The sequence below is a fragment of the Podarcis filfolensis genome, assembly GCF_964270895.1.
Source record: "Podarcis filfolensis genome assembly, chromosome: 7".
In the NCBI taxonomy this organism is placed as follows: domain Eukaryota; kingdom Metazoa; phylum Chordata; class Lepidosauria; order Squamata; family Lacertidae; genus Podarcis; species Podarcis filfolensis.
Window position 1 is genome coordinate 7,629,214 of NC_139603.1, and position 22,389 is coordinate 7,651,602.

At 43.7% G+C, this 22,389-nt stretch overlaps 1 protein-coding gene across 1 annotated transcript in view; it reads right to left on the minus strand.

The window, feature by feature from the left end:
- Window positions 1-4,098: 4,098 nt before the first annotated feature.
- UBE2QL1 (ubiquitin conjugating enzyme E2 QL1) overlaps window positions 4,099-22,389 on the minus strand; it is a 33,583-nt gene continuing 15,292 nt past the window's right edge. The window contains exon 2 of the mRNA XM_083624789.1: window positions 4,099-5,494. Coding sequence (XP_083480915.1) covers window positions 5,363-5,494 — 132 coding nt within the window. The 3' untranslated portion in view covers window positions 4,099-5,362. The remainder of the gene's footprint in view (window positions 5,495-22,389) is intronic.

Consider the following 22,389-nt stretch of genomic DNA (forward strand, 5'->3'; position numbering starts at 1 on the left):
TCTTTTGCAGGCTAAACATTCCCAGCCCCTTCAGGCGCTCCTCATAAAGCTTGGTTTCCAGACCCTTGATCATCTTGGTTGCCCACCTCTGCACATGTTCCAGCTTGTCAACACCCCCTTTAAAATGTGGTGCCGACAATTGGACACAGTATTCCAAGTGTGGTCTGACTAAGGCAGAAGAGAGTGGTGCTATTCCTTCCCTTGACCAGGACACTATATTTCTCTTGATGCAGCCTAGAATAGCATAAGCTTTTTTTGCTGCTGCACCACACTGTTGACGCATGTTAAGCTTGTGGTCCACCAAAACCCCTAGATCCTTTTCAAATGCACTGCTAGTAAGCCAGGTGGCCCCCATTGGTAGGGTTGCCATACTGTTCTACAACTGTACCGATACAGAGAAGGGTAGAAAGAAGCTGTTTGGTAGAGGAAACCTGCAGAAATAACTCTGCCAATGAAGGTTGCTATCAAGCAGCGTGGAAAGAGGATGGTCTGCTAGGATGGTCAAGTCTGTGGCCAGAGACAGTATTGAAGGCCAGCTCTTCTTCCCTCCAAAACTGGGGTTGGCATCAGATTAAGGGTGGGCTGGGTGAAGTCCTCTGGCTTATAATCCTCAAATTTGCTATAAACTGATCTCTTGAGGCTGCATTAAAGGGTAGCACAAGCACAGAAGGGCTCCACTGATTCTTCTGTGAGGGAACGCTCTACCAATCTGAAAAGTAAGCCCCGCCCCACCCCCAAATCGTTGTGCTTTTCTCCCCATCCTCATTTTGTTTTTTCTCCCGCTCCCCCAGAAGTTTGCTGGAAAAGTTCGGTTTGGAATTTTTGTCTCGGGACTATATGATCAATGGAAGTGACAAGGCTGGTTCAAAATTGGCCTTGCTAGCATTCAAAATGTCAGTTTGGGTGCTGTATGGTTCCACTGTGTTTGTGCACAAACATTTGCACACGTATGTGTGGACTAGAGACAAGGTGCATCCGCTCACTCACTTGGTGGCGCACTTATTTTCTGGAAGCTAAATCATGAAGTCTGGCAAGGGCTGTAGCAGTTTGCACCGATGCACCAGAAAATAATGGCTGGGACAGTGTGATAACACCAGCTGCGTGCAGGTGTTCAAACTCATGCATTGACTCAATGCATGATGTGGGAGTAGGACTGCCCCCACTAGCCCCCCCCCCCGCTGTAGCACACCCTACTGTTTCCATGTTGACATGGACATGTGCAAAAAAGGGCCTTCACATGTACAGCTGCATGCATGAAGGCTTATGTGCAATCAGAAAACCCACAAAAAGTTCCCCATTGTGTGGAGGCTTTTGCATGTACACAGTACATGTGACACCTTTCTTTGCAGACAATAGTAGGCTGGTGTAGCACACAGCTTTGAGAACAGGCCTACTTGCGGCCCGGCTCACATCCAATATTTAAAAAATACTTTCTAGAGTTTCAGAAAACAGAACATCTTTAGGTATTTGGTCAAAACTAGAAATTTGCCAAGTGTATTACTCTTGCAACAGCATAGCAAAACCTTTGCATAAGACATCCTCTTACTCCACCGTCACTTCAGATTCCTCCACCTTCTGCGTTGTGAAATAGTGTGAAATATTTGAAAACATGCATGTACAGCTGAGGAATATATTAACAGGTTAAAAAGCTGGAAAGCTTTTTTCAAGTTTTTCAATTCCTTTCATTTTCTATCTCGGGTGTATAAAGCGCAGAGTTTACATTTAGAAATCACAGGTCTCTCTCATTATGCTAGTATTTTCAAGAATATGTTATTCAATGAAATGGAGTGAAATACAACTAAAACAAAAGTTCAGGGTCTATTTTCCATTGCTATTGTGACACTTGTGTGTTTGGCCTCATGCATCAGATATACACTATACATGTGCAGGCATGCACACACTAATTTATCCATGCATCTATGCATACTTCTCCACCTGCACATACACACATCACACATGCCCACCCATGCATACACACACACATGCACATCTTGAGCTCTCCCCACCCGATAGCTTCTGCTGGACAGATTCAAGCTGTGCCCCCATCAACTGGTGCACAATTACGGTGCCAGCGTCTGCTGCCAGCCCACCCAAATGCAGACAGCAGCCTGTTCCAGCTGCTGCCACTATGGTTTGCATTGCCACTAATGATGGCAAGCTGCTGGTGAGTTTGCCACTGGAGACACATGGCTCTGCTTGCAAACATCCCTTGCTGCCATCGTAATACTCCTCTTCCTCTCTTTCCAGACCAAATGGATGGAGATGAGGTGATGTAATGGTACAACTGTGGGGGCAAGTTGAGAAATGATTTGGTGGAGGAATGCAGTGTCTCTTCATCTTACCTTACCTTTCCCACCCCGACCTGGCCACAGTGATCCATGTGACGGCCACCTCCAGGCTTGACTACTGTAATTCGCTCTACGCGGGGCTGCCCTTGAAACTGTCCCAGAAACTCCACCGGGTGCAGAATGCTGCAGCGAAGCTCCTCACGGGGTCTCTGCCATGGGGGCATATTCACCCAGTGCTTTTCCAGCTGCACTGGTTCCCGGTGGAGTACAGGGTCAGATTTAAGGTGCTGCTTTTGACCTTTAAAGCCCTTCACGGTCTAGGACCCTCGTACCTACAAGACCGCCTCTCCCGGTATGCCCCATGGAGAGCCTCAAGGTCCATAAATAGCAACACCCTAGTGGTCCCGGGCCCTAAGGGAGTTAGATTAGCTTCAACCAGAGCCAGGGACTTTTCAACACTGGCTCCGGCTTGGTGGAACGCTCTGCCTCATGAGACCAGGGCCCTGCAGGATCTGATTTCTTTCCGTAAGACAGAGTTGTCCCGCCTGGCCTTTGGCTTGGAGCCAATTTGATTCCCTCCCCCTCTTTCTTTTTCCTTTCTCCTCCTGTGATGAGGCTGCATTTTAATAGTTTAATGTTTCAATATTTTAATTGTATTTTAATCTTGTATTTCCATTTCTGGTTGGGACGGGCCCATGTCAGCTTTGGCATGTGGTCCAGAGAAAGATTAGTGAGACCAGAGGCTTGGAGATGGGGTCTTTGGCCAACCCCAAACCCAAAGAATTTGGGTCAGAGTCAGAGGTCTGGCAAAACGGTTGATTAGGGCATAAGGGCACCCTCTCTCAGATTGATGCCATGAGCCTGAGCTTTTCTGCGATATGTGTCCTTTACATATTTCTCTTGTGTTTCTGTTTGAAAGTAAGATCCCCGAATCGGGGATAGAAAAGGGGAGCGCCTGTTTTACATTATGTTTTTATTTCCGTTATATGAGGGCATGCAGTTTTGTCAAGAAAGATTGCCAAGTACGTGCAAATTCCCCCTTCCAACCCCTGAAAGAAGTCATTCAAACAAAGGCCTAGAAGCAGTGTGTCCAAACTCACGCTCAAATTGTGTTTGTTGTCACTTCACTCAGCTTTCACAGTGCACCCACGTAAATGGAAATTGCAGACACCCTTATGGTGCTTTTGTGCAATCATATGCACTAGGACAGCTCACACATGCACACAAACAGGAAAAAAACATTTTCTGGTTTGTCGTCTGCCTTTGCGCCCTCCATTTCTGGGAATCAGCAAAGAAGGTAAAATTTTGTTCAGGCCAGTAAAATGCTTCCGATACACAATCACTAGCTCTTCTGGAACTTGGACAAAACGAAGCACCTTCGTTATGCAAGTTTCCCTAATGGGAAAACCATTAGATGTGCAAGGAAAATAATACTCTTCAAAGGTGGCTTGTGTCTGGTTTGTTGTTATCACTGCTACCAAACGCCTTATACATGAGCATTTCGCTTTCTCATGCAGATGTCTTTATAGCCTGGTTTTGTCTGTGATGGAAAACTTCTTAACAGCCCTCTGTCCTCAGCATCCTTACTAAGCAGCAAATCACACTGAACATAGCAGGACTTACTTCTGAGTCAATATGCTTGGGAGTGTGTTGCAATTTTTCTTTTCATCGCCTTTCACGATCAATAACTTCCTAGGGTCTTTACCAAAAATGCTGTGAAAGTATTCATAATGTAATGTATCTGTAAGATTTCTAGTGTTACACAGTAGTCCTGCAAACAGAATGACTTAAATCTTGAGGCAATTCAATTGTTTGCTTGATTTTATTTAGAATGTGTCCAACACAATTCTCCATTTGGGTTCCACATTTCAAACTCACCCTTTGTATTCTTAGGAACATTATATGAAGTCTTAAAAACTTGTTTGATAGAAGAGGGAATGTGAATTCTTAGTGACCCTGCTGGACATTTATATGTTAACTGATTCTCTCTGACATGGGACTCAAAAGTACTTATCTATTATGTTGGGTGGGTAGGGAAATCCAGGCATACAAATAGTCACAGAAATGCCTTAGGTCTTAAAAATCTGACTTTGCTTTTGTACTTAGACCATCATTTCGAACCTAATACCATACACTTAAGCTTAACTCTTCTGCATTTTGTCTAACTTTTTTGTTCAATCGTTGCAGAAGCGGAAAGGTAAATACACTGTTCCAAAAATACCTTGTCCTATTGGGAAGAGGAAAACCATTTGGCTCCTCACTGCCCCTTGACTTGGGTTCATCTGGTGTCAAAGCCTTCATATGATCACATTGGTTTTATTGGTGAACAACAGCACACCACAATATCACCATAGCTAGCACATTTTGACCAACTGGGTGCTTTTGCCTTTTTTTGTTTTTAACACTAGAGCGTCTGTCTTTGCAAGAATTTGCTTTTTTTCTTTTTTTTATGAACCAAAGGTCATATTACAGAGCACAAATGAGGTCTAAATTTTAGCCACAGCAGACCACAGCTCCACAGGAAAAAAAAAAAAACACATCTTCAAGTTAGGTTGACCTGCTTGGAAACATAGATTAAAAACAGCACAGCAAACATGAATCTGCAATGCACTGCTTCCTTATTTAAATATTAACTGCTTCGTTTTACATGGAAATGAACTAAGCAACGATGGATGGAATTTCCAGAACCGCCCGGTTGGTGTTGCTGTGCCATGGGGGGGGCGGGGGGGGGGGGAGAAGCAGGCGACAAGTGTGGCTCAGATGGAAGAAGAGGGCGGGGTGGGGAAGGGGGCAAGTGATACAATCTCAACATCTGCGCTAAAGTGACTTGTTAATGATCAACCGATCATTCGCCAGTTTCAAAATATAATCTTATACAACATTTCCCCTCCCTCCCTCTGTAAACAGATCTGTTCATAAATAATTTGGATGTCTCCATGACATTCATGACATCTAACAGAAGCTGAAGTAGAAAAAGGATGGATGTGGTATACAGCATTGAGGAAATGTCAAAGAGTACTTCATCGTTGTCGTGTTGTTTTGTTTAGCGTCTGATGAGCGGGTTGCACGTGGCATCAGCCATCAGACACAGGGGGGGTCACCCACCCGTATTTTTCATGGGTCTTCACCAAGCTCTTAAATGTTGCTTCGGCTTCCTTGCGGCTGAAGGACTTTTTTGATTTCCCGGCTTTTCTGCAGATGCGTCCCTGTGTAAAAGAAAAGAAGGGGGGGGGGGAGGAAGAGAAGAAAGGTGTGTTCAGCACCCCAATGCAGATGCAAGCATTAAATATATCCCTCCTAGCAACACGAATTCGTCAGCCCTCTTCAGTAAGAACATATCCGTGGGCTCTCAGAGATGTGTGGGTCAAGCTTCTTTCCTGGATGACAGTGCATGAGTTGGCCACAACTCCGGCTAAGGCATGGCTGATACAAATTTCTTATGTGCACAGGAGACAATTCCAGATTGATCAGAGTTTGCGTCCTCATGGAAGTAGTCCTGACACATACCGTATTTTTCGCTCTATAGGAAGCACTGGACCATAGGAGGGGGAGAACAGGGAAATTTGTTTTTCTTATTCTCCCCCTGTAAAACAAGGAGTTCCCACTGCGCTCTGGAGGCTTCAGGCAGCTACTTTGGAAGCCTGGAGAGCGAGAGGGGTCGGTGCGCACTGACCCCTCTCGCTCTCCAGGCTTCAGTGAAGGCAACCTGAAGCCTCTGGAGCGCGGGGGGGGGGGGAGTTCCCTCTGCGCTCTGGAGGCCTCAGGTTCCTTTTAACCTGCTCTTTGGGGCTGGCAGGGGGAAGCACTGCTTTTCCCCACCGCCAGCCTCAAAGACCAGGTCGGGGAGCAGCGCGAAGGCAGCCAGCCGCCTTCCCGCTGCCCCCCGAGCTTGTGGGGCTGGCGGTGGGGGGAAGCGCTGCTTTCCCCCACCGCCAGCCTCAAAGATCCCTGAAGCCTTTGGAGCGCAGTGCGAGTTCCCGCTGCCCTCCAAAGGCTTCAGGCGTCGGGGACAGCCTTTGGAGGCTCCGCAGGGCAGCGGGGTGCCTTCACCCCGCTGCCCTGCAGAGGCTTTGCGCAGCTAACCCCAAGCTAGAAGAGCGAGACAGAGCGCTCCGCAGCGCTCCGTCTCCCTGTTCTGGCTTTGGGCTTAGCCGCGCAGCCTGCATTCGCTCTATAGGACGCACACACATTTCCCCTTAATTTTTGGAGGGGAAAAAGTGTGTCCTATAGAGCGAAAAATACGGTACATCTGTATGCATCTAGACTGAGTTTCATCCCTTGTTGCTTAGGGGGCATGGCTGGCGTGCACACCAGCATCTAGGGAATGGGACTATAGGCAGGCACATTCCTTACAGACCCTTCACACAATCAGTACCTATGGGTACCTGATGCCTGAGCTAGACTATGGTGCTCCTAAGTATTTATGTACCTTCAAGATCAAAGCCAGGTTTGGATAATCAACCAAGACCTGGCCCACTGCTATTGTTATAGATGAGCAAAGCATCACATTAAAGCGCAGAACACGCAAACTTTTTAAAAAGTGGATTTTGCCCCTAAAAAATAGTTAAATCTGAAAAACAAACAAAAATAGTCATTGTAAATGCAGACTCCAATTTAGCTTTGAAGGATTTCTAAAACATATTCCTAAAACGAGGACTTTTTTTGTTGTCAAGCTGTAGGAAAGTCTACAGCAGGCATCCCCAAACTCAGCCCTCCAGCTGTTTTGGGACTACAATTTCCATCATCCCTGACCATTGGTCTTGTTAGCTAGGGATGATGGGAGCTGTAGTCCCAAAACAGCTGGAGGGCCGAGTTTGGGGGTGCCTGGTCTAGAGAGAGGACCCCCTCTTTGCATAACAGAACATGGCAATGACATAATATACTTTTTGCAACCTGAGTAGGAGTATCAGAAGAAGACTGTGCCATGTAATACAGGAGAAGCAGCAAACGTGTATTATTCCAGGTTTATGTATCAGGAATCGGATACATATATATCAGTATCCCCACACAGAAAATGAAACCAAAGCCACCATTCATAAATTGCTTAGTTGTGTGTTTTCTTGGACACAAACATTAGCACTCACAAATTAAAGCGTAGTATGTAAAGTCGCCCTAAGAGACTTGGCACACCTGTTGTGCAGAGACAGTCAAAGCAGCATTTTATTATCCCACAAATGAATAATTGTTTTATTCTCTTGATAAACAAAAAACAAGGGGCATTTCTCATTTTACTTCCAGGCTGAAATATTTTGCAGAAGACCCTCGTTCTTCCAATATATTTCCAGATTATGTAGGTGAAATTTGGCTAAAGATTTTGAAGCCCTGACGAATGTACAATTCCCCCCCCCCCCATTCTCCCCCAGTAACGAGAAATGAAATAGAAATGTTAGGGGAAATTGAAATATATGTGAGAGTTATTGTCTTAGCAATTCTAGACATGTCCTTGTTACTTTAAGATCCTAAAATGAATTATAAAAGCCTGCAGCCTCAGACCTGGGCCCCCTCAAATCCAGCTTCCTGTTCCCACAGTGATGAACCAAATGCCTTTGAGAAGTCGCAGAGCAGGAGCTAAGTATGTCAACAGTTTCCCCATTTTGACAGGGTAAAGTGCAGCTGAACAAAAATTTTAAAATCCTGTCTTAAAAGCATTTTCTCTAAAGGAGAAAACAGTTCATTTTTTTTATTTTTTTTAACCCTCAAGTCCATTTTCCCCCCACTGAAAAAATAAAAAACTGTTTAAACTCCTCCTCTAATTTTCCTTCTGTAATCCTTGATTTCCTTTTGCCCTTTCCCATCCATCTGATCGTATTTTTCGCTCCATAAGACGCACCTGACCATAAGACACACGTAGTTTTCAGAGGAAAACAAGAAAAAAATATTCTGAATGAAACAGTGGGTGTATGATTTTTGTGGTTCATGCTGTGGCCACAGACATGTGATTTGACGGTGAGTTTGGGGTAGCCCAATGCAAAAAATCCTGGGGATCCATGTGGATCCGTGCTTTGTAACCACACTTTTGCAACAGTGGATGCGTGGTTTTTTTGGTGCAGGCTGTAGCCATGGACATGCTATGTGATCTGATGGTGAATTTGGGGTGACGCACCCAATGCAAAAATCCTGAGGATCCATAGGCTTTTAGCTCCCCCCTCCCAGGCAGCCTCCTTTATTACTAGCATCCCTTATCTCTCTCTCCGATCGCTTGCCGACCAGCTGCTTCCTTTCAACACTCCCTTCCCTCTTGTTTGCCTTAGTGTCTTTTCCTTAGCTGGAGCAGTTTTTTGCTCCTCCTTTTCTTCTAATTTCTCTCCTCATTGCTTTAGTCTTCCTGTCTCCTCTCCTTGCAAGTTCACTGTCTTTACCTCCCCCCTCCCAGGCAGCCTCCTTTATTGCTAGCATCCCTGATCTCCCTCCCTGATCTCTTGCCCATTAGTGGCTTTGTTTCAACACCCACTTTCCTCTTTCAAAAAAAAAGAAAAAGAAAAAAGCACAATCTGCTTTTCGCCCCTGGGTAATTCAGCTCCAGGGACCACGCATTCGCTCCATAAGACGCACAGACATTTCCCCTTGCTTTTTAGGAAGAAAAAGATGTGTCTTATGGAGCGAAAAATACAGTATCTTGGTTCTGCCCATGGAGGGGCACAACCTCCTTCCTAACCTAACTCCTGCGAGAAGCTACAAGGAACCAGGCAGAGGGCCTTCTCGGTAGTGGCGCCCGCCCTGTCAAACGCCCTTCCATCAGATGTCAAGGAAATAAACAACTACTTGACTTTTAGAAGACATCTGAAGGCAGCCCTGTTTAGGGAATTTTTCAATGTCTGATGTTTTATTGCATTATTATTATTATTATTATTATTATTATTATTATTATTATTATTCTGTTGGGAGCTGCCCAGAGTGGCTGGGGAAACTCAGCCAGATGGGCAGGGTATAAACAAATAAACAAATAATTATTATTACAGTCTGGGGGGTGAAAGTGTTAGAAGACAATCACCTCTTTTGCCCTCTCCTCACTTGAAGGTGGATCCCAGTTCAAGGGGAAAGGAGGCATCTTCAATTATTGCGCTGCCTTTCTCAAGCTTTGGGCTTGAAAATAGTCAAATGGAAGATGCTGCGATGTGAACATTAAAAAATAATAACAACCGTAGCAGCCCAAAAGCTCTCATTCTGGCAGGGGAGAATTTTGGACATTAGAAAAGAACTCAGTGAATTCACCATTCCATCCCCTTGCAGGCATATGGGGTTTTTTTAAAAAATATATTTTTTATCCTCCACTAAATGGAAGACTTAATGTAAAAGGCTGCCCACACTTGGAGGGATGCCTGAAGAGGCTTTTGTCCTTTGCATCTCCTTTGCCTCAACAGGCAAACTAAGGGCACAGACCTAACTGCATCCACTGCGATGTGCAAGCTCAATCGATTATACTGGTGTGCTGTTTTTCAGGGGAAGTTTGTTGCTTTTGTTTTTTCATCTTTATTTTCGATCGTGCAATTTATGTGGAAATGGTTCAGTTTGGTTGTGCATTTTTTGATGTTTTGTTTGTTGTTTCTGAATACTTTTGCTATGCTGCAGTTATCTGTTTTCTCTGTGTTTGAGCATGGTTTGAACTGTGGAAAGGTGGCAGGCGGACAAAATTATGCATGTATGTATGTGGGACGTGGGTGGCGCTGTGGGTTAAAACATTATTGCATTTGTGAGCTCAGGAGCATCATCTTGGAATCAAAGTGGCCACAACATTATTGAGCACAGATGCAAGTAGGCTTTCACATAGGCGCTGTAGGTTAAACCACAGAGCCTAGGACTTGCCGATCAGAAGGTTGGCGGTTCGAATTCCCGCGACGGGGTGAGCTCCCGTTGCTCAGTCCCTGCTCCTGCCAACCTAGCAGTTCGAAAGCACGTCAAAGTGCAAGTAGATAAATAGGTACTGCTCTGGCAGGAAGGTAAATGGCGTTTCCGTGCGCTGCTCTGGTTCACCAGAAGCGGCTTAGTCATGCTGGCCACATGACCCGGAAGCTGTACGTCGGCTCCCTCGGCCAATAAAGCGAGATGAGCACCGCAACCCCAGAGTCGGCCACGACTGGACCTAATGGTCAGCTGTCCCTTTACTTTACCTTATGTGTAAGTCCTCAACCCTTGAAATGCATAAGTGTTACTGCCCCGTCCTGGCTTAGCCATGCTGGTGTCCACTCTGTAAATTCCTGCCCCCAAACACCTGCCAGGTTGCAAAGATTCGAGGCCATCTAAAGCTACAACACTCTGTTCACTTTCTTTTGAGTAAGTCCCACTGAAAGAGACTTGGGACGAAATCCTACACAGTGGTACCTCAGGTTAGGAACTTAATTCGTTCTGGAGGTCCATTCTTAACCTGAAACTGTTCTTAACCTGAGGTACCACTTTAGCTAATGGGGCTTCCCGCTGCTGCCGTGCGATTTCTGTTCTCATCCTGAAGCAAAGTTCTTAACCCGAGGTACTATTTCTGGGTTAGTGGAGTCTGTAACCTGAAGTGTCTGTAACTTGAAGCGTCTGTAACCTGAGATACCACTGTATTTAAAATATACTAGCTGACTGGCTGTACCGCTGCCATGTAAAATATGCCAGCAGGACACCCTATATACCGTATTTTTCGCTCTATAACACGCCCCCAACCATAACACGCACGTAGTTTTTAGAGGAAAACAAGAAAAAAATATTCTAAACGAAACAGTGGGTGTATGATTTTTGTGGTTCATGCTGTGGCCACAGACATGTGATCTGACACTGAGTTTGGAGTAGCCCAATGCAGAAATCCTGAAGATCCATGTGGATCCATGCTTTGTAACCACGTTTTTGCACCACCACCCCAGGCAACAGTGGGTGTGTGATTTTTTTGGTGCAAGATGTAGCCATGGACATGCTATGTGATCTGATGGTGAATTTGGGGTGACCCAGTGCAAAAATCCTGAGGATCCATGTGGATCCGTGCTTTGTAACCATGTTTTAAGTGGGGAGGGAAGGAAAAGCACTCAAGGGACAAGGAGTGTGTGGAGAAGGATGCTGCTAATAATGCAAAAGAGGGGTTTTAGGGGAGAAGGAACATGCGTGGGGTGGGTGGAGAAGGATGCTGCTAATGATGCAGGAGAGGGGCTTAAGGGGAGAAGGCTCCTCTCCTCTCCCGCTTTGCTCCTTTAAAGCAAGCAGGCTCTGCTTTTCTCCCTCCTCCCCACTCATCCCTGGCTTAGCAAGCTGAAAAACTTTGCTGCTATGTAGCGAGCTGAGTGGGGAGGAGAGACGGACAGAGAGCCTGCTTGCTTTAAAGGAACCAACCGGACAGGAGCTGCTTACACTCGTGTAAGCGGCTCCTCTCCTCTCCCGCTTTGCTCCTTTAAAGAAGCAGGCTCTCTGTCCCTCTCTCCTCCCCTCTCAGCAGCTCTTCTCCCGCTTTGCTGTTTCAAAGCGAGCCACGGAGGAGGGAAGGAAGGGGAACCATGGATCCTCTGCTCACGACTGCAGCAGATCCCCCCTGCCACCTGTAGGCATTCCCTCCATAACACGCACAGACATTTCCCCTTACTTTCTGGGAGAAAAAAAGTGAGTGTTATGGTGCAAAAAATACGGTATGTCATAGGTACCTATTCACCAAGAGGCCACTGTAGAGGTGGTATTTGGGGAGGGGGGTGTAAGCTGCTGAGGAGACAGCATATCCAGCCTCTACAGAGTATGCTGCAGTCGTTGCTGCGACCACGGCAGTGGCAGAAGTGACGGGCGATGCATTCCTTGAAGGGCTGATCTGCTGTCTCTGTGGATCCTGCCACCTGAGGCAGTCACCTCACCTTGCATCATGCGCGGAGTGAGCCCTTCGATCCAGTGGCCAGGTCCCCATTCATGGTGCAACTCTGCACCACCTCCACACCCGGCGGAAGGAATTTCTCTCCCTTTAACCTCAATTGGTACAACTTAGCAGCCAAACGCAGCACACCACCAAGGATAAAAACACAGGAGAGCCATAACTTTAGCTAGCAGTGCAATGCAAGATGGGGCGGCATCTCCTTAGCAGGGCTTTGTGCTTCCTTGAGGATCACTTTGGAAGAGAGCACTTTGCTCAAGGCCTCTTCTCTCTGCAGCTTGAGCACACAGCTGGACCTTCACTTTCTAAGATCATGACAAGTATTCTGGCCACAAAAACACCAATACAGTGGTACCTCGGGTTAAGAACTTAATTCGTTCTGGAGGTCCGTTCTTAACCTGAAACTGTTCTTAACTTGAGGTACCACTTTAGCTAATGGGGCCTCCCGCTGCCGCCGCACGATTTCTGTTCTCATCCTGAAGCAAAGTTCTTAACCTGAGGTACTATTTCTGGGTTAGAGGAGTATGTAACCTGAAGCGTATGTAACCCGAGGTACCACTGTACCGTGCTCTATTCCAGTCATTCTCAAAAGGTGTGGCAGGAAGATTCAAGGACAATCAAAGGACCACTTCAGTATAGCATAGTATCTATCTATCTATATCTGTCTATCTGTCTGTCTGTCTATCTATCTATCTATCTATCTATCTATCTATCTATCATCTTTATCTATCTATCATCTAATCTATCTTATCTATCTTTCTACCTATCATCTATCTCTACACACACAAAATAAACAAACAAATAAATAAATAAATAAATTGCAGAATATGGATAGATATATTTTCAAAAAAAATTCTGACAAGTATGAAAGAACATGAAAGAGAAAGGCTTTTGTGTGCTAACAAGGATATGTATGAGAGGTTTTTTTTATTTCAAATTAGACATAATATAAATGAGAATAGCCAGCAAAAGCAAGCTCTCGCCTCTCACTGAGTTTATATGGTGCATATATAAGAGGCTTGCTTATAATTCTGTTTTGAGAAGGATTCATGTTCTTATGTAGCTGCATTATTTTATACTTTAAGGATGACCCATGTTCCTATTATAAAGTAGCTGTGTTCTATGTGATACATCAAGCGCACCCAGGAGTTGTTTTCTTTTTATTTTCCAATGTTTTCTCGGTGTGGTGCGAGCAAATTTTTATTCTGAAAGTGTGGCCCGTAGAAAAGAAGTTTGAGGACCGCTGGTCTACTCCAGCAGCTGGGGCTGCCAAGGCAAAACACCCCACACAGGTGAGCAAGAAATGGGGGGGGGGGGAACTCTTGCGACAAAGTATGACCACTGCAGGTTCTTCTCAACCCTACTTTCTGTTCTGCATGTGAATACTGTGTCTTGTGTCTTGAGCTGCGTCACTCCAACCCTCTTGTCCCCAAAGTAGCAAGGAATAGAAAAGGCACTCATCCCCACATGCAGAGATTCACAAAGAAGAAACCCCATGTTTTAACATGGGTGGGGCAGACAGATAAACGCCAGATGTGACGGATGAATCACATGTCGTTTGCTCCCGGCTGCTAATCTGACCATCACAATAACTTCTCTTACGTTTCGTATGCTTTCCGTTAAGCAAATAACAGGTCCCTGGCTGCTGTTGTACGCAGATATATTAATAACCAGTGCTCTAACAAGAGCAAGTCCAATACTAAGCACATCTCTGAAATACATCCCATTTTCCCCACAGCGTTATTTGCTGGGAAATCGTTACAATGGAGCGAAGGCTTACCAGGGTTTACTCTGGCTTTGTCAAAACCACGTCTGTCGTTTAATAGATAAACACGGAAACTGGCAACGGGAAAATTTTGTTTTGAAGCTTGAGGTCAGAGGCGGAATTAAGAAATCTGTGGTGCCTGCTGGTAAGTCTGCATTGTTGCCATTTAAACAGACAATAAACCACCCCTGATTACACGGATCGGAAAACAACACATTAGCAACTGAGTTTTTTGTTTGGTTTTTTTTTGCTTTTTAAAAAGTGGGGTATTATGAAAACTTTTTTTAGAAAAAAAAATAATAACGAAAAGTGTCCTATTCTTCCTTCCTATCCTCGGCACCTAAAATGCAATTAAATCAAACCAAATAGCAAATCAGCTTGGAAAAGCACTTTGCTGGTAGGAATTAGTGGGCAAGTCAGGTCTAATAATAATAATAATAATAATAATAATAATAATAATAATAATAATTTATTATTTATACCCCGCCCATCTGGCTGAGTTTCCCCAGCCACTCTGGGCGGCTCCCAATCAAGTGTTAAAAACAGTACAGCGTTACATATTAAAAATTTCCCTGAACAGGGCTGCCTTAAGATGTCTTCTGAATGTCAAGTAAAGAGGGAAGAGAAGCAGCGCAAGAAGAATGGAAAAAGTTCAAGGACTATTTAAAGAAATATTACAAAATTAACGAAAGTTAGAATGATGTTGGACTGGACTGGAAAGTAAATGGTTACTATTAGCAAGGGTTAAGACAAGGAGAATAAGGAAGATTAGATTAAATTTAAATTAAAATAAGGGAAGATTTGCTGAGTAATTGACAAGAATTTGGAATACAGAAAAGGGAGGCATGAGGAAGTCGGGGAAGAAAGGTTTAAGAAATTAAGATATGAAATGGTACATGTTTTTTGTTTTGTTTTTGTTTTTGTCTGCTTATGTATTTGTTATATGTTTGTTGTTGTTATAAAAACCTTTAATAAAAAATTATTTGAAAAAAAAAAATGAATGTCAAGTAATTGTTTATCTCTTTGAGGGCGTTCCACAGGGCGGGCGCCACTACCGAGAAGGCCCTCTGTCTGGTTCCCTGTAGCCTCACTTCTCACAATGAGGGAACCGCCAGAAGACCCTCAGCGCTGGATCTCAGTGTCCGGGCTGAACGATGGGGGTGGAGACGCTCCTTCAGGTATACAGGACTCAGTTTCCACAATCAGAAGAGTCATGTGGCAAAGAAGTTCTTGGACTGCACTGCTTCAGTGAGAACGTGTGGGTTGCATGTTTGAATTCTCCCCCATTTAAAAAGACAGACCAAACCTTTCTCTGGAATCTGTTAATAAAGTAAGCCCAGTCTCTGACTAGATAACAATCAAGGGAGCAATGAATGAATGGGGAGAAAACTGGATGTGCAAACCCTTTCACAAATCATGCCCACTATTAGCTGCGTGAAGCAAGTGTCTTCACATGGTACAGATTCTCTGGACGCAACCTGCTTTTCCTCTTGCGAAGTTCTTGCACATCCGTCTTGCAAACTGTTCCACAGTGCAGAAGGAATTTTCTGGATTGCAAAGACTTTATCCTAGCCTTCTTTAATGTGCTGGTTTTCTCCCTTCCTTCACACTTTATGTAAGTTGTTTGCTTCCGGCGTCCAGGGCTACTGGATGATAGAATTTGTTTGCACCCAACTGAGGCATTGGAAAAATATAGTGGTTTGTTTGCTCCCTGCTGATAGGAGAAGATAGTATTTTGCATCCAGCTGAGCAACCAAGGAAGCAGGATCTTCGTCGCAGAAGTTTGAGTCTATTAAATTTTATATCTGTGAAATCTGCAAAGTGGATTTTGCATTATATAATTTATGTGGGAGAATATGAATGGGATTTTCTGCATACATTTCACAGTTAACAGCAAACACTTGGAGACTGTTCTGTTATTAAGCAATCTATAAACATGCGGGGAAAATAAACAATGAAATAAATTTCACATAAAAGAAAAAGACAAATGAAGCTTAGAAATAAAATATCAAATTTCCCTATTTTTCCTAGTCTGGCTTCATTCTATAGAATAACCTTTGCTTCTTGGGGATTTATCTTTTAAGCCTACTGTTATGAATGCTGGCCAAGTATGTCTCTGTTTTGGATATCTGCTATGGATCAAATTGTTTGCTAATGACCCAAGATGCTCAATGAATGGCTCTTTAGGGCAGGGTTGGGGAACCTCCCATGCAATCCCCATAATCCCTGACCATTGGCCATGCAGGCTGGAACCAGTGGGAGTCCAACATTTTGAGATCCACAAGTTCCCCATCCAGCCTTGCTTTATTGGAGAATGGTGTGGAATGTAAACAGGCCGTCTCCAGCATATGCACCACCGGGGTGCAAAGATCCGCCCAGCGCCCCCCCAATTAACTCTTATTGAGCTTTTTTTGGGGGAAGCCAAAGTTATTGACCTTTTTTTTATTTTTAAGGGGGGAAATTGCTCACCTGTAACAACGACGCAACGGATAAAACTGCTTTTGCTTCCTGGCTCGTCAGGAATATTTGACGAGTATTTGAGTAACAGAGCAACGGAGGAGGGGGGCGGGGACTTTCGCTCCATTGCTTTTCACTGCCGCCAATCAAGAGGGACCGGTATACAGTAGGTATACATTTAACGCCCCCCCAGAATTCGGCGCCTGGGTGCCCCGCACCCCTGGATAAAGACGGCCCTGAATGTGAAACCCATCTGAATGTTCAGGAGATGATACATCATCTGCTCTCACAGGGGGACCCAGATTGAAGCAGACAGACTGAAGTATTAGGGGCTGAGTTGAAGAATGGAAGGAATCTTTAGGGTCACAAATATCTCTTTCTGGGGATAATGGATATAACTCGCTACCTAAAGTTGGCCTATGCTGTTTGCCTCCACCTATATTCAAGTTTGTCTATGTATGTAAAAAACCCCAGATGTATTATATGCATGCCACTAGTTTGGGCGATCTTCCAAAAGAAGCCAAGCATTGCTCTTGGAGCAGCTCATCAATTAGGGAAACAGCAGCACCATATTCCAGCACGTATAATTTCACAGCAGTCCTAACTGGGTTTATTCTGGAAACAAACCCTACAGAGTTCTTGCTCCCTTGTTAAATGTGCTTAGGATTGCAGCATTAGTTTTATTAAAACAACAACACGTCAGTCAATCTCTTTTGAGTATTTTTGCAGCTTTATTCCGTATCTGCCCATAGCAGGGAACTGAAATCAGCTAAGCGCCGACTGCAGATAAAGCCAGATAAAAGTGAGTTCATGAAGGGCAGTGCATTTTAGCAGGGTGGGGAGAAGAATGTTATCACGCTTGCAAAGATCTGTCTCACCTGGTCACTCCTACTCACGGTCTTGATCAATTGCCCCACTTGTTTCTTTAACTGCTCAACCCCATTCTCCTTTCTCTTCAGCCCTGTTTCCTTTTTGCTGTTTATGCTCTCGTAACTCCAGGGCTGGACTTCCATGACATACTCAATAGGTGGCTAAAGGTAAAGGACCCCTGACAGTTAGGTCCAGTCGCAGACGACTCTGGGGTTGCGGCACTCATCTCGCTTTACAGGCCGAGGGAGCCAGCGTTTGTCCGCAGACAGTTTTTCTGACTAAGCATGACTAAGCCGCTTCTGGCACAAAACCACAACACCAAAACCAGAGCAGTGCACGGAAATGCCGTTTACCTTCCCGCTGGAGTGGTACCTATTTATCTACTTGCACTGGTGTGCTTTTGAACTGCTAGGTTGACAGGAGCAGGGACCGAGCAATGGGAGCTCACCCTGTTCCGGGGATTCGAACCGCCGACCTTCTGATGGGCAAGCCCAAGAGGCTCAGTTGTTTAGACCACAGCGCCACCTGCGTCCCCAATAGGCAGCTACTGTTGTTGCATTTCTTTCACTATCTCCAACTCTACGATTATTTTTTTACAAGTTCACTAACAACCAAGATAATTCTGCCTACGTCCATTTCCCAGGCTCACCAGAGGCAAGAGGAGTTCAGATGCAGAGTTCTTCTTTGCAATTTATAATGCGCCCACTAACACCATGACTTTTACAAATGACTATTGAACGTGAATGAATTCATTAATATATCTACGTCATTTTGCACCACCACTATCATCATCATCATCATCATCATCATCATCATCATCATAGAATAAACAGCTCAAAATTGCTGGTCATCTCCATCTTTTTTTCCTCCTTTAAGCCTACACAGGTAATAAATGGGAACACATTTGCTAGGAAATCAAAATTAAAATTTGGGTGAACAGAAAGGCTTATCTGTGTGGATATCTATCTATAACAAGCAGTTCCAAAATCTTGTCAAACCAAGCCCTAGCAGGCAGTGTGTAAGTGAGATCTTCTGGGATCAGAGCTACACAGCAAGATTACTTCCACGTTTCTGAATCTGGCACTGAACAAGTGGACCCACCTCTTGGAATTAGTCCCGAGAGCAGGAGTGGCCCAAGATTTTTGGCCCCCGTAGGTAAGGTGCCCCGATGCCACCTCCCCCTGCAGATCTGGGTCCTCACCCCACTGCCTCCACCGATGCAACTGTGCTGCTGCCAGACCCATTGCCGTAACGGTGCCCTCACCTGTGGCTACAGTCGTGCTGCCACAAGGCAGCTGCAGTGGCAAGGCTGGTGGCATGAATGAAGTGCTGGCAGCAGTGTAACATTGGGGGCAGGGGTCAGATTCACTGCCCAAAGCAAATGGCTTCACCTTGCAAATGCATAGGTGCCTGAGAGGCACAAGCCAAGAGACCAATTTTGTCCTACCAAGTTATTTTGGTCTTGTTTTCCTTTCTGTGCTCTGTACCAGGGGTAGCCAACTTCCAAAACTGGCAGTGATCTACCCCCTTTTTGGGGGTTTCAGGTCAAAGCTGATGAGCTTTTTTTAAGGGAGACAAAGTTGTTGAGCATTCTTGGGGGGGGGCAATGATCTACCAGTGATCTACCACAGATGTCCAGTGATCTACCGGTAGATCATGATCTACTTGCCTGCTCTATACACACCACGCACTACAGCACTCCTCCCAAGAATTTTGGGAACTGTGGTTTTGTGGTTTCACCCTCACAGAGCTACAGTTCCCAGTACCCTTAAACCAACATTTCTGTTTTTACCTAGTACTGTGGCTACATCCTCCTGACTTTATTGAGGGATATAATCCTGTATATTCAGCCTAATCCTATTCACGTTTATTCAGAAGTAAATCCCACTTTGCTCACATAATTGAGTGTGATGCAAGTGCACCCGGGGATATAAAAATCTGAAAATGCAGCATGTCGTCTCTTTGACACTAGCTAGGTTATAATTCTGGAAAAAACGCAGCATCTTTTGCAATGTGAAACAGCACATTGATTTTCTATCAATCAGCTTCTTACACAACCATCAAGTGATTCAAAACTCAGAACAGAAATTTCACAAATTTAAGGTCTTGTTCAACCCACAAATTAAGTAAAAGCAAACACAACAGTTTGTCCTGCGAGGAAGTGCACCAGCCACTTAAAAGAAATACATAGGTGAGCTGCTCCATCTTCTTGATAATTTTTGTTTCCCTTTTCTAAAGCTTTTTTTTCTTTCTATCTCTACAATATCCCTTTACCCACAGTGACCAGAACTGTGCAAAGCATTCCAAACGTGATAGCACCACAGACTTGTATAATGGTATTATTATATTGGCAGTTTTATTTTTAATCCCTTCCCCAATGATCCCTAACACGGAATTTGCTTTTTCAAAGCTGCCACAAAAAAGGTGAGAAAGGCACAGATACAATGGAAAGAACATGTTTCATGAGTCAGCTTCAAAGCACCAGCTTAGTGATGGTTTTCTGACTGAGCAAACCCAGCAACAGTCCAAAGCCCAACCAGTTTCACGTAAGGAGAGTGACAATCAACAGGGGAACTACTGAATCATAACTTAAGGACAGAGCACATTCAGAACGCGAGAACTGGGGTCTCTGGATACATGCTCGTGATGTAAATAATGTGGGAATGTTCAGGGATGCAGGAGAGGATATATTGTGTGATTATATCCTTATCCAACTTGTGTTAACAAGTTCCCAAAATATCAGCAGAGTAAAACATTCCCCTTTATTTTAAGTTTGCAATGGCAGCGTTTGCTCAGGCTCGCTTAAGCCTCTATAATAATCACTCTGGTAATTTCCCCTTTTCCCCTCTTAAAATAGAAGACACGACACAGTCCTTTATAAAAGTATAAAAAGAGTTTACTCACATTCTGTTCACAATCAGATCCCAGAAGGCAGACTTAAGCTTAGTGAAGTAATATACATTTGGATTCTATCTTATAAGAAGATAGTCCCTTTCTCCTGAGTGAAAGATGCCCTCTTGGCTCCCAGCCAAGAGAGGAGAAAGGGAACAGAATGTGAGTAAACTCTTTTTATACTTTTGTAAAGGACTGTAAGCAATATAAAGAAAAAACCTGTCCCCACTTTAACAGTTCCCATTTGTAATACTCTCAACTTACGTTATTTATGTATGTGGCAAAGTAAAGGCTCATTCACAACTTCCGTTTACTTCTGAATCAGAACAAACATCAGTTGGGTTTTCTGCGGACTGACGTTTGTTCAGATTCAACAGCAGACAGCGGGATTTTCCTGGGGAAAGCGGTGGGACGGAAGGAAAACCTCTTGGAGCCGTGCCCAGAAATCATGGGACAAATGGAAGAAATCACAGAACCCAGAAGTGTGAATGAGCCCTAAGTTCCATAGCCACTTATCCCTGTTAAATAGCAGCAACAAAAGTACTTGCAAGGAATGTGAACCATCTAGCAAACTTTAAATCTTGGATGTCTAAATGGTATTGGTAAGAGGGACATTGAGCACATGCGTGTGAATAAAGCTAAGTTGCGAGTTCTTTGGTAGGAAGAATGGGAAAGGTTGTGGAATGAAAGGATAAAATTTACAGCCTGTAATGCTTTGAAAGAGAATATGATGAAAATGATGTATAGATGGTATATTACACCAGTGAAATTAGCTAAAATGTATAAGACAAATAATAAATGTTGGAAATGTAAAGAAAAAGAAGGAACATTTTATCATATGTGGTGGGAATGCAAAAAAGTAAAGAACTTCTGGGAAATGATATATAATGAGATGAAAAAGATGTTGAAATATACATTTTTTTAAAAACCAGAAGCATTTTTACTCGGTATTATAGGTCAATACATTAATAGGCAAGATGTTAAATTGTTTTTATATGCAACAACTGCGGCAAGAGTATTGTTAGCCCAGAAATGGAAACAAGAAGAAATTCTGACGAAAGAAGAATGGTAGACGAAATTAATGGACTATGCAGAATTGGACAAATGACAGGCAGGATTCGAAACCTGTGGGACCAGAGATTTACAGAAGATTGGAAGAAGTATATGAATTATTTGAAGAGCAACTGTAATCAACAAATTACGCTAAGACTACAAGAAGTTTTGTAAGGAGAAATATACGAAGTGTTACAAAGTAGAAAAAGATAGAGATATTGGTTATGAGTTTGAAATATAATAGGGAAGATAAGAAATGCATACTGAGAGATTAGATTGGAAAATTTTCAGACTGGGTTGATGGAAGTCAAAAATTTGACAATATTTCTTGGAGTTTCATGAAGAAGAATCTATTGGGGATGGGGTTGGTCAAGGTTTTGGAAACGGTATAGGTGCAATTTATTTAGAACAAAAGGCCAAGTTAATTGTAAACAATGTAGTGACGGAAGAATTTAAGATTGAGAAAGGAACACGACAAGGCTGCCCAATCTCTCCATTGCTTTTTATATCGGTCCTGGAAGTTTTGTTAAATATGATTAGAAGGGACCAAATGGTAAAAGGTATACAAGTAGGAGCCAAACAGTACAAATTGAAAGCATTTGCTGATGATTTGGTATTGACTTTACAGGAGCCAGAATCAAGTACTAAAAGAGTATTAGAATTGATTCAAGAATTCGGTCAGGTAGCAGGTTTTAAGTTGAATAAGATGAAAACAAAAGTTTTGGAGAAAAATCTAACTGAGATTGAGAGAGATAAGTTCCAGAAGGAGACAGGATTGACACTGGTTAAGAAAGTGAAATATTTAGGGGTAAATATGACTGCTAAGAATGTGAATTTATTTAAGGATAATTATGAAAAATGTTGGACTGAAGTGAAAAAGGATTTAGAAATATGGTCAAATTTGAAGTTATCGCTTCTAGGCCGAATTGCTGTGATAAAAATGAATGTATTGCCAAGAACGTTGTTTTTGTTTCAAACATTGCAAATTGTGGATAAAATGGATTGTTTTAAGAAGTGGCAGAGAGATATCTCTAGATTTGTCTGGCAAGGCAAGAAGCCTCGTATAAAATTTAAGATATTAACAGATGCAAAAGAAAGAGGTGGATTTGCCCTGCCAGACTTAAAACTTTATTATGAATCAGCCGCTTTTTGTTGGCTGAAAGATTGGCTGCTTCTTGAAAACACTGATGTGTTGGATTTGGAAGGTTTCAATAATGTATTTGGTTGGCATGCATATTTGTGGT